Source organism: Hippichthys cyanospilos, chromosome 15, assembly GCF_059441005.1.
Source record: "Hippichthys cyanospilos isolate Australia breed blue-spotted pipefish chromosome 15, RoL_Hcya_1.0, whole genome shotgun sequence".
NCBI lineage: Eukaryota > Metazoa > Chordata > Actinopteri > Syngnathiformes > Syngnathidae > Hippichthys > Hippichthys cyanospilos.
Genome location: NC_142383.1, coordinates 14244128 through 14256492, shown reverse-complemented (window position 1 = coordinate 14256492; position 12365 = coordinate 14244128). Strand labels below are relative to the sequence as shown.

Below are 12365 nucleotides of genomic sequence, written 5' to 3'. Positions count from 1 at the left end.
TTTTGGAATCCAGTTACTATAAGGTATGCTTTTCTTCTTATCGTAGTTCAGGCTAACTATACTACTCAATGACAACAAAAGAAAGTTTGAACCTCCCTCACATGCTTATTTGTTTCATTCTTGTGCATAGGCCTGTACACCGAAACCAGCCCCACCCTCCCACTTAGTCGCTCAAATTTAGAGCCTAGGGGCCCATTGGGACAGTTTCAAACTTTTTTTTTTTTTTTTTTTTGCATGCTGTTTACCAAAAAGCTTTTGTATTTTACTATTTGGCAGTCAAAATTCCAAGGAGGGCCCCTGACTATCAGTTGGATCACTCGTGCTTTGTTATAATGATGCAGACTCTGAGCAATGGCTGAGTGAGTTTTCAGCTTTGACAGGTGTATGATGGTGCAGATAGCGCTTGACACTTTAGTGTTGAAAAGGCCGATGGTACTGGGTATGGGTGTACAAATGTGGGTTTTCAAAGTCTTCACAGGATGCACAGATCTCATCATATCAGTGCATCACAAAAGAAGTGGAAGAATCCACTATGGATCACGTGAGTTTTGGCTAGTGCTTATTTATACAATACACTTGCGGTGAAATATCAGGAGGAAAAAAAAACAAACACTCTACTGTTGAATTTAGTGTAATCCGGCGACGCCACCTGTCCAAAGTTTTTTTGTTTTTGTTTGAGAGCCTCGTAAAAAAAAAAAAAAAAATCAATTTTATGGATGTATATTTTAACAAAAGAAGAAAAAAAAGGTAACAAATGCAAAGAAAAAAAAACCCCTCAAACTTATTTGTGGATTTTTATCTAAGACTATAACTTTTTCTAATGAAGTTTTACCTCATTATTTTTCTTATTTTCCTTTTAAGTCAAACCAGTCAAAAACGTATATAGATTTTATGTATTTTCAATACAAAGGAAAACAAAGTAAAAAGAAGGAACAAAAGCAACAAAAAAAAGAAATCAACTTCTTTTTAATGGATTATAAATTATGGCCTAAGGTTTATTGCAGATTTAACTATTTTCTTGATGTTTTTCCCCTTTCTTAGTCTGACTAAACAAATAAATATCGATTTTATGTACTTTTTTAACAAACGAAACCAACTAAAAAGGGGAAAAAAAATCTGATTCCTCTTTATAGATTTTCATGAATGACCATAACTTTATTGCAAGTTTGCAGTGCTATTTTTCTAGCAATTTTTCTTCCTTCTAAGTAAAAAAAAGAAAGTAGCAATTTTTGTCAATAACTAAACAAAAAAAGTAACCTCTCCTACATGGATTTTCCTTTATTCATTCGTTTTCCTAGCTATTTTTCTTAAGATTTTTTCGCCTTCTAAACTGGAGCAGATGAAAAAAACACCCCCAAAAAATATGTATTTATTCATTTGTTTATTCACTAAAAAAATAAACTGAAAAAAAGGTTCAATCTACTTTGCGGATTTTGATGGCTAATGCAGGAATTTTTGGGATAGTAACCATAACCGACGCCACTTGAAAGGCAAAATTAAGGCTCCGCGTTTTTTTTATGGACCCCCGGTGGTTCGCGGGCCCCGATTTGAGAACCCCTCCCACTGAGTAAACAGTAACACCGAAATTAAACAACACATTGACCGGAATCAAATGCAATTATACTCAAACGGCTCTATATGACATTCAAGCACTACTTTGGACCAAATGTGATTCTAAACTCCTGAAATGAGAAATAATCAAATTTGACGAAAGAGCGAGTTATTCGAGAAGGCGTCGTCATGTTTTTTTTTTTCCCCCAGGCGGAAGATTAATTGATTGGGAGGCGAGTAGTCGGAGACGTGCACGAGGAGGAGTCGGAGGCTTGCCGGTGGGAGTGCAGCAGACGTCACATCTGTTCCTTCTACTCCCCAGGGTCCCGGGAGCATGGGAACCTCGCACGCAAACGTCGGTCGCACTTGCAGCAGGCTTCCCAAAGTGAGCTTCATTTATCAATGGAGGTAAATGGAGCTAAAGTTTAGTCACGTGATAACATCTAGGGAGCAACTTTAGGACGCCTTCGTCGGAGGAGTTGAATCCCACCGCCGTTTATTTGAAGGCAGATAGCGCCGGGGAAATGGACTTATAATGTAAACAAAGCCATTTTCAAGTTCTTCTTGTGGAAATGTTAAAAAATAAAGGTGCGCTATTTTAGAACGTAAACGTCACAACAAAACGAAATTTGATGATTTTTTTTTTTTACACTCTTAAAGTACAAGCTTTAACATTTGCTATGGTGAATCTGATGACTCAATTATTTTTCATGTTCAGTCAAAATCTTTAAAAATATTTTGCCTCGTTTTGTCACCTGAAATGTGAAAGACTTGGTGATGACCAATCACAGCTCACATGTTTGTCACGTGACATTCACAGGTTGACCTTTGATTGACCGATTATGAGATGTCTATCAGGTGACAGCAAGTGGAAAATGTATTTTTTAAAATTTTATATGAAAAGTAGATATCTAATTATTAATGAGAAAAATATTGAAGTGACACTAAACTTATGTCGTCATTTTTAGACGAAATTAAAGTGGATGTTTATTATAATAACTAAATTATTTTTCATGTGCAAATTATACCTTAAAAACAAACTAATCACCTGGTGGTCATGTGACATTCACAAGCTAAGCTGTGATTGGTGGTTACCCGAGCTTTCAGCATCACATTATTTATAGACAAAATTGGAGTTTTATACTGCTGAAAATGACTAAGTTCTAAGTTAAAAGAAGTATGTGCACCTCCGCTATTATAGAGGGCGCTATTTCAGTTTCGTGTTAATGTGGTTTGTTTAAATTTTTTCAATAAGTTGGCTTGTGTGGTGAACTATTGTAAGTGAAATATTTTGCATGTGCGATTTATGCACATGCAGATTTTTAACATCCTTATATAATTTTGAAATGTAAACATGACAAATGAGGAATCAAATCACAAAGTGTGCACTTACTAATGTACTTTAGAATAATGATAAACGATGACAATATTTAAGCGTCCAACTTTGGCAATATTTTTGTGCGGCTAGCTTTAGCCATTTAGCCTATTTCCAATGGTTTGCTAACTTTTTGCTAACTTTTTGCTAATACTAAACAGGTTTAACATTCTATTGTTGACATTGACCTATTTTGTGACCAGACCAGAAAGAAAATAAAAAATACCCGTATAATACCCCTTTACCAAAACACGTCTCTTATAACGACCCCTAAGTCACTGAGGCATGGCGTCGGTACGCAATGGTGAACAGATGATTTATTTTGGAGCCCCCTGTGACAGAGTTGTCAGTGAAACACGCAATAGCGTGAATTCCTGGCCAGGAGCCTAAAATCCTTCTAATGACAGCCGTGACATTATCCGTTGCTGTCGCATGACTCGAATACGCGCTTGAACGTGGGAGTTCCTTGTCGACAGCCAGGCCGCGTCCCAAAACGCAGGCTGTTGCTGAGCTCCGGCCGTTTGCCGTCAATTAAAGTCGGCTTTCCATCTCAATCTCATGGGCAGTTGTGGGAAGTGGACAAGTAGAAATACTTCATGGTTGTGCTCTGTACTGCAGCTAATTACTATTTTATCAACCGATCGATCAACTTTGACATGTTGTCACCCTCTGGGTGAAATTTCAGCTCCCTTTTGTCTTCTTTCAATGTTTTTCCTTTCATGTTATATGTCTTTATTGTAAAAATCAAAAGATTGGACAAAATACCACACAAGGGTGAGCATCTATCACACTTGTTAGTTCCAGATCGTAAAATGGCCAAAAGAGGGTTGATACCAGTATCATCACTAATCGCGATACCTTGAAATAGGGCCGTGTATCGCTTACCTGGTATCGGTATTCGTGTATCCATATTAAAACCTATTTTGCCACTTGCTGTGACCGAAAATGCTCAGTGCTCATTTGTTTTCTGGTTTGATACCTTGAAATAGGGCCGTGTATCGCTTACCTGGTATCGGTATCCGCGTATCCATATTAAAACCAATTTTTCCACTCGCTGTTGACCGAAAATGCTCAGGGCTCACTTGTTTTCTGGTTTGGTCACGTGACGTTCAAAAGCTGAGCTGTTATTGGCCGAATCCATGTGATGTCATTTACAATCGACGGCAAGTGGCAAAATGTGTTTTCAGAAACAAAATTTTGGCTTTTCAGTAGCGGTTATGAGTACTCATGGAAGTGATACCCGAGCAGGGCTACTGCTGGATTTCTGAGCCAGGATCCTCACGGGGGTACCTCGGGGGTGTGCGAAGCGTTAGCCTGGCGTGCTGTCGGCCCGCCGCGCCAGAGCGAGGCACATGGTGCCAACAGCTGCCTCGCTGAAACACTAACCCCTCTAAATGCTCTGCCCGGTAAACAAAATGGGGCCCCGACACATGCCGGCGGGGGAGCCGGGGTGACCACGGGGTTAGGAGTGCGATCGGGGCGACCCAGCTGACGCCGTGGAGAAAGCTAGCGTTGACCCCTGCCGAAGGGCGGCGGTCGCCATTCTGGGGGGGCCGACGGCCGGGGAAACCCAAAACCCCTTTGGGCAAACGGCACCGTGCGGGACACAAGCCACGCACGCCATGTTTACTTTTGGAAAACGTCGGATTACTATACGGCATATCAAAGATAGCGACTTATACCGGATGCAGCTTATTAAAGTTGAACGTTTATTCAGAAACCAGCCCATGCGGTCCCGATGGTCTAAACATGTTTTTCTGATTAATATCGAATTTGTGGCGTGTGAATTAAGCAGGAAAATCCAGCGCTTTTCATCCAGCTCAAGAGGCGGCCATTTTGCCTCTTTTTCTTGTCTCATAATGACATCACCAGTTCACAACCAATCACGGCTTCCCTGTTTTCTGAGTTTGGTCATGTGACGTAGTGGTGTCCAAGGTGTGGCCAGGGGGCCTTTTGCGGCCCTCGGACGATTTTTAAGCGGTCCACGGCATATTGTATATATGTATATATACATATATATATATGTATATATGTATATATAAAAATATCTGCTGTTTGTATAGTATAACGTTGAATTTTTCTAAGTTTGCAAAAATGCAAATGACCTATTTACAACGTAACTAGTAACAGCATTAGTCTTCATAACGCATAACGCAGAGAATTTGGAAAATTTTAAGTTAATTTTTTTAAGTGAAATAAGGGCTCTGAACGATTACTTGATTATAAAAATGTTTGTCGATTAATCTAACAGTCGATTAATCGGTACATTTCGACAGCTCTACATTCTGTCTTACTCAAAGGTGCTGAGTTTTTTTTTTAAGTTAAATTTACCATTCATCGACCTGATTACTCTCGCATGCTCTTCCGTTTTCATGTCTTCCTTCTGCCTACAAGAGGAGCCTATCAGATTATGCCAAACAAAATAACAGCCAATCAGTGCCCACTTGGGGTGAAATTCTTAAGTCAAGGTACCACTTTGATAGCATTCTTTCCTACGCCTCAATTTGTGACTATTTCGGTCCAGCGCGAGCATGTGAACGGCGGTAATGTCCTCCCAACCTGCTTGGGGAGTCCAGGGAGAGACGAGAGGGCCCTTGAGTGAGAAGCAAGGTCAGGGTGACAGTTGCGGGGCCCTCGCGCGTACCATTTGGACGGAAAGTGATACGGCGGACAGCTGAGGCCGCTTCATTCGGAGCGTCTTAACGTTCACTTTGCTCGGGCACGGCTTGTAATGAACGTGGAACTGGAGGGCGAGTGGAAATCTCAGCACCCCCCCACCCACAACCCCCCCCCCCCCCCCCTTGTCTCATATGCGAGCTGATTTACACTCGTCACATCGAGAGGCCGCAAAAGAGATTCCTGAGGTGCTTGCAGCCACCCAAACCTCGTCTAATCATCCGCGCCATCCCGCACTCGTCGCGCACACTCCGGAGTGGGCATCACCTTCCTTCACCCCCGGTCAGGTGGTCCCTAAAATAAACAATAGCAAAGCAATGAGAACACAAGATAGATCACGATCGGAATTCATCTGGTAAAATGTGATACGAGTGACCCGTGTAGTGACCCAAAAGATTTTCCTTGAACATGATATTCATTGTACTTGCGCTCGCTGACAGAGGTGACATTTCTGGTTATTGTTAGCATTATATGAGCAAATGGTTGACCTCCACTTAGCAGCATGAGTCATTTTGCTATTTACCTGCTAGGGTTGTTAGGGTTGATTTGATTAGAGGAACGTTTTGGGGTCTACCATTCGATTCAGAAACGATTTTTGATTTCAATTCATTGCAACAGAATAACACAATGTGGTTTTTTTTAAGTTTTTCAGGTTTTAATTTGTAAGTAACAAATCTTTTTAAACAAAAAAAACATGTAGACCACATGTCTTTGAAGCTAGCTATGGAATTCATAGCCTTTATAGTATAAAATAAGATCCAGCTTTACAGTTATATACGAAATACAAACCATTTATTGGTCTTATATAAAATAACGTGGTGTTTTGTGGAAAAAAAGGGTCGAATTGACCCAACGCAATATTTGGGTCAAATTGATCCAAAATTATGTTTTTTTTATACAGAACCAGCCATTTTAAAGTTTGTTTTTTTTTTCGTACAAAACAACACTTTTCTGTGCAAAACAGCCCAGAAATTGTTGGGTGAATTTGACACTATTTTGTGCTTTTATATAAAGCAAGACATTTTTAAGGTTTTCTTGCATAAAACAACACTTTTTTCAGTCATTTAGATCCAAATTTATGAGCTGTTTTACACAAAACAAGCCAATTTTAAGGCTGCCATGTATAAAACAACAATTTTTTGTGGGGTTTTGTTCAAAACCACCGAGAAAGCATGGTCAAATTGACCCAACCCAATATTTGGGTCAATTGTTCCAACTTAATGAGTTGTTTTACACAAAAAGCCAATTTTTAAGGTTGTCTAATGTCTTGTAAAAAAAACAACTCTTTTTTTTTTTTTTTTTTTGGTGGTGTTTTGTGCAAATCCACTGAGAAACCTTGTTCAAATTGACCCAACCCAATTTGTGGTTCAACTTGACTGAACTCTGGGTTGTTTTAAAATAAAATAAGACAATATTTTTCCTGTGCAAAATGACCCTTTTTGGGTTGTTTTGTGCACAACAATTCAGAATTTTGGGCAAAACTGGCCACATCTAATATATGAGTCATTTTTACATGGACGGCAAATTGGCCACATGCAATATTCGGGTCAATTTCACCCACAAGGCCAAATTGACCGCACTCAAAATTTGGTCAATGTCACACAATTTTCTGGGTCATTTTATTCACAACAAGCCAGTCTTTAAGGTTTTCTTGTACAAATTGTAGAAAAAAAAAACTTTTGGGGATTGTTTTGTACAAAAAACAGAAAGTTGGGTAAAACTTGACCTCACCCAATATTTGGGTCAATTTCACCCAACTTTCTGGGTCATTTTAATAAGCCAATTTTTAAGGATCTGTTTTGTGTAAAATAATTCAGAAATTTGACTCAAATTGACCCAAGTACTGGGTGCAGCTCGTATTTTACTGGCCCATAATATTACTTTCAACCCAACTAAGCCTTTTTAGAGTGTTGGTAAAATGGGGGATGTTTTTGAACTAAGTGAGGCTACATTTAAATTTATGCTAGCAGCTTGACCTGCAAAAGGAAGTATTTTATCATCAAAATGAGTTTAAAGTGTGGAAGACGGATTTTCAAGCTTATGTTATGTAAAAGAAAAAAAGTTGATATAGTGTAGGGCCTACACTATATCAACTTTTTTTCTTTTCTTTTTTTTCTTTTTTCTTTTCTCTGTCACCGTATCGTGGATGGTATCTTCTTTAAAAGTCCTTTTAAATGGACCTCTCTGCAGACTTGCATTTTTAACTGCAGTTGTCCTTTCTGTGCCACTTGTCACGGGCTTGTAAATTAGAGCCCATTTCCTGCACTTTCTCACTCCCCGGACTTTAAAAGTGTGTGCATGTGTGCGTGCATTTGCGGGGAAAGCGCGGAGCCAGGCCTTCCTGTCCTTCATTGTCCGCCAGCGCTCATTTATGGACACAAACAAACGCAAACACGCCGCAGACATTTTGTTGTTTGCAAGTAGTTCTTCGCCGCAGTGCCCGGGCATGTTTTACAATTTAAGAAAAAAAAACAAAAAACAATTGCCTTCCAGCGCAAACAGCTTAAATGCAAATGTGCAAGGTGATAATTGGGACACCTGAGGACCACGCTTTTCTGCTTCAGAGGCATCCGTGCTCCTGAGACAAAACAAACAAGGGGGCTGGGCGAGGCGTCAGCGTTCGGCTTGAGAAAAGCCAAGAGCGCTTTCCCACTCACTTATCTTGCAACAGGCTGTTTTCCTACAAACATTGGCGGATTCCCACCCAGCCTCGCTAAACGCCGAGCTAGCAAAACTTCTAGCCCGTAGCAAAACTGTTCTGAGAACATTTCAAATGTACTCGCCTTGAATCGCTAATGTGTACTCTGTTCATCCAAAAATCTTTCGTATATAATTGGGCTGGGCAATAAATCGAATAAAGGGATTGAATTAGATAAGAAACGTATTTTTTTCACGTACAATAATAAGTTCAAAAATACTTTTTTCACTAGCCGTGGACTGAAAATGACATCAAATGCTCAAGGCAAAATATTAACTTTTTACCTCTAAAAATGGTGGAATACTGTATATGAAAATGGGCTTTTTAGACATTTTTAGGCATTTTTTTACCTCTATTTTTTATTTTACGCATATTGGCTCCAACTATTATCAGGCCTCCTTGACGACAATAAATCATTAAAAAACAACAACATATCAGTCCATCCACAGTTAACACATTCAATCTCAAAGATGATATTTTAGGTTTTTCGCAGTATTTTGACCATTTTGGGTTATTTTCTTCCACATCATTCTCAGAAATTCTTAAAAAAATGTTGCATAATAGAAAGCGTGGAGAGAGGTGGGAATATGAAATGTGTCCGGGCATGTACGCGGTCATGCACACGCTCAGCCACCAGCTGAGGTCTTGTATTGTTGACATGGCATGTAAATGAGGCAGTAGTGATTAACTAACGAGTGACTTAACTGGTAGAGACTTTTGACTCAGACTCTTTTCCTCATTATGAATTTTGAGAAAGCTGCAATTCAAGACTCAGAGAAAGTGCTCTGTAATAAATTCCCAAAAGTCATTAAGCAGCATCCACATCATAAACCTCAGGAAGCGAATCTACTTGAGCAAAACATGAGTACTTTGATCTAAAAAAAAAGTTTTAAACCGTATCGTATCTCAAATATCGAGATTTTTAACAAATACCGCGGTATTATATTGTTATTTTTTTTTGCATTTTTCTAGCGGTGTAAAGTTTGAGATTAGACAGTGAGATGCATTACAGTGAAGCGTGCTTCACCGAACATACTCACACACGACCAGCTGCAGAAAAAAAAGGGGGGGGGGGGTAAAGTGGGAGGACCTGATCGCAGTGAGCGGCTTCAACACTTCATTAAGGACTCCGCAAGCACGAAGTTAACATCTATGACCTGACTCTGCTTTCTCAGCGAGGATTTACTGGGTGGAAAAAAAAATTGCACGTCTGTGTGCTTTTCGATTTATAAATATTTTTAATTTTTTTCCCCACGCCGAACACCTGGAGTACACCCCCCCAACACTGTGGATCTATGCTAACCCAACGCGGGACACCAGCATAGTTTGAGGAGGAATGTATCGTTTCTTTGCGAGACTAACATTTCTCCTTTCGGCCGTTATTTTCGTCTCACAAGGTAAATGCTGTGTTTTTATTCATTTATTTTTCTATTTGTATGACTAGTGCGCCACCGGAAGGACCTCAGACGTGCACGTTAGATAAATTGAGTAAACTGCGTAAAAACTTTGACATTTCCTTTATGTCCCTGAACGCATCTATAAAACGTCGCTTCGTTTGAAAAGTTAAAGAAGCCATGTGGAAAAAGTCTTTCAAAATCGAGTCGCTTTTGAATAACGTGTACGATAATTGAAGTTGGTGCGTGTGTGAGGCCTGGGGGACGCTCACGGGGACTTTAGGGGGGGTGAAGGGGGGGCCTTTTGTTTGCATGTGTGGGAGAGTGTGTATTGCAAGGGGGGTGGAGGAGGTAAACAATGCACGAGGAGAAGGTTTTATGGCTCGTGCTGGACTGATTTCTTTTGTTCCCTGTTTGAGTCCAGCAGCTGCCGCGCGCTTTTTTTTGCCCCCCCTCCCTTGCGCCAAAGTGTGCAGCCCAGCTAAAGCCACGCACCATCAGGATGCACGCCCATCGTCTCCCACCTGTGTCCTTAACCCCCCCACCACCACATTTTCAATTATACACATAAACAGAGCATATTTGCATTAGCATGAAACGAGTGAGGGCTTTATAACGAGTGTAATACAAATAAAGTTTTTGGTGTGCATTCAACAGGTCTAAAATGCTCACTCCCCACTGAGTCCTGCCTCAATGGAGGAAGGTGTGAAGCCGCCCCCAATGGGAATGGAGACTGCAAGTAAGTCAATCAAAACTCATACTTTGTTGGACTGTCTTGGAATCGGGTGCTTTTTGAGTAGAGAGGGGAAAAAAAGGAGGGGGAACCACGTAGTCCCCAATATCCATTCCATGCTTTGAGCAGCCCCTGCTCCCGGCAACCAGAGGCCCGGGGACCCTCCTCTAGCTCCGGTGTGTGTGTATTTTTATTTTTTTTGTTAGTACCCCGCCGCAGGAGCCAACCGTTCCCTCAAAAAGGGGAAAGAAAAGGGCCGGACTGGCCCGGAGATGTGCGCAAGGGCCAGCGGGACAAAAAAAAAAGCCCCCTCCATCTCCAGCGCCCGTTAATGAATGCAAGACCCCCTCAACTGCAAAGTGCGAGTACGCGTCCAGCCCTAAATCTTGTTTTTCTGCTCTTTCACTGGGGCGACAGCTGGGGCTCGCCCGCCGCCCGTCGCCCATTGTTGTGCGCTGGGGAATAATGCTGTGTGACTAATCGGAGTGGGCCTTCCCATCATGCCACAGACACCCCAAGCACTCACAGAACCTCTGGCGTAAACCCCTCCCAAACAGCACCCCTTCACATCCAAAAGGCTTGTCTCCAGCTTACTGAATGGCTATGCCCCCCCCCACCGACCTCAACCCTTTGCATCACTTGTGTGTGATCTCCGTTAGAAGGCCAGATGGCTGTGAAATCTAATTGGTTTGGATGTCAACAGACAGATTGATTGGACTAAAGTGGTGAAATTTGAAGGTAAACAAGTGGGTGTAAGGGAAGGGGTAAAATTGTGGGCTATTTATTTCATTTCTGTGGTTAAGATATTGAATATACTTGGGGATGTTTGATATTATTTTCTTGAGGTCCTTACCTCAACGTGTTCTCAACACGACTGCTGCCCATTCTAAAAAAATAAAAAAATAAGGAACGGAATTTGAAGGTAAACAAGTAGGAATTGGAGATTTTGTTTGATTTTTGTGGTTTAGATATTGAATTCATTTGGGGATGTTCGATACAATTTTCCAAAGCTCGATACCTGTAGAGTTCTTAACAACTATTGCCTGCTTTAGAGGACTAAAGTGCGGAATTGTTAAGATAAACAAATATGTATCGAGTACATATGGGATGTCCGATACTACTTTCTTGATATCGATACCTGTACCAGTTCTCAACGCTAAGAAATATTGACATTTGAGCGTTAACAAGTAGGAGAATTATTGTTATGGTTTAGATAGCAAACACAACTGGGGATGTTTGACACTACTTTCTTCAGATCCATACGAGTATGAATTCTCAACACAACTGTTGACTGTTCTAACGGACTGAAGTGCTGAAATTTTAAAATAAATAATAATTGGGTATATATATTTATTTTTATTTGATTTCTGTGGCTTATCTAGGGTTAAACACACGTCGAAGTGTGCCCTTGGTTTTTGCTACAAGCTGGGGACCAAGACCTGGGTTTTACTTCCTTTGTGGCAACCTCCTCCCCTTGTGGGGACCATTTCGGCAGATTGATATTTTAGTCAGAATCTTAAAAGTCATTTGAGTTGTACACCTGTGCCTTAAACTATCTTTAAATTTACGTCAATTTTCCACTCTTGAAATGCGTAATGTCCACTTAAAAAAACTCCTCCAAGAGAGCAGCCGATACCAGTATCAACTACCGATACTTTTAAATACCGAAACAAATGAACCGCGCGTGTATTTCCCTATAACGCTTTAATCTGAAAACAAAACGGAAAGATGAGTTAAAATAATCTCTGCGTTGTTGTTGTGGACTCCCTTCCTCCGCTGCGGCTCCGGGGTGGCCCCTCATCTTCCCCCCTCGGGGGCATGTGGTCGCGGCGGGCGCCTCTTTTGGTCTGTGGGGACAAAGGGGGCGCATTGAGGATGCGACGCCACTAGCCCGAGGCCGTCAATTCACAGTATCTAATCTGTGCCCCCCGCCCCCAA

At 41.0% G+C, this 12365-nt stretch overlaps 1 protein-coding gene across 2 annotated transcripts in view; it reads left to right on the top strand.

Annotated features, from left to right (window-relative positions):
- The first annotated feature begins 9636 nt into the window (after positions 1 to 9636).
- The window catches only part of notch1a (notch receptor 1a), a 36069-nt gene continuing 33340 nt past the window's right edge, over positions 9637 to 12365 (top strand). For both annotated transcript variants that reach the window (XM_088435130.1, XM_088435129.1), the window contains exons 1-2: positions 9637 to 9697; positions 10352 to 10433. In XM_088435130.1, the coding sequence (XP_088291256.1) occupies positions 9637 to 9697; positions 10352 to 10433 (143 nt within the window). The remainder of the gene's footprint in view (positions 9698 to 10351; positions 10434 to 12365) is intronic.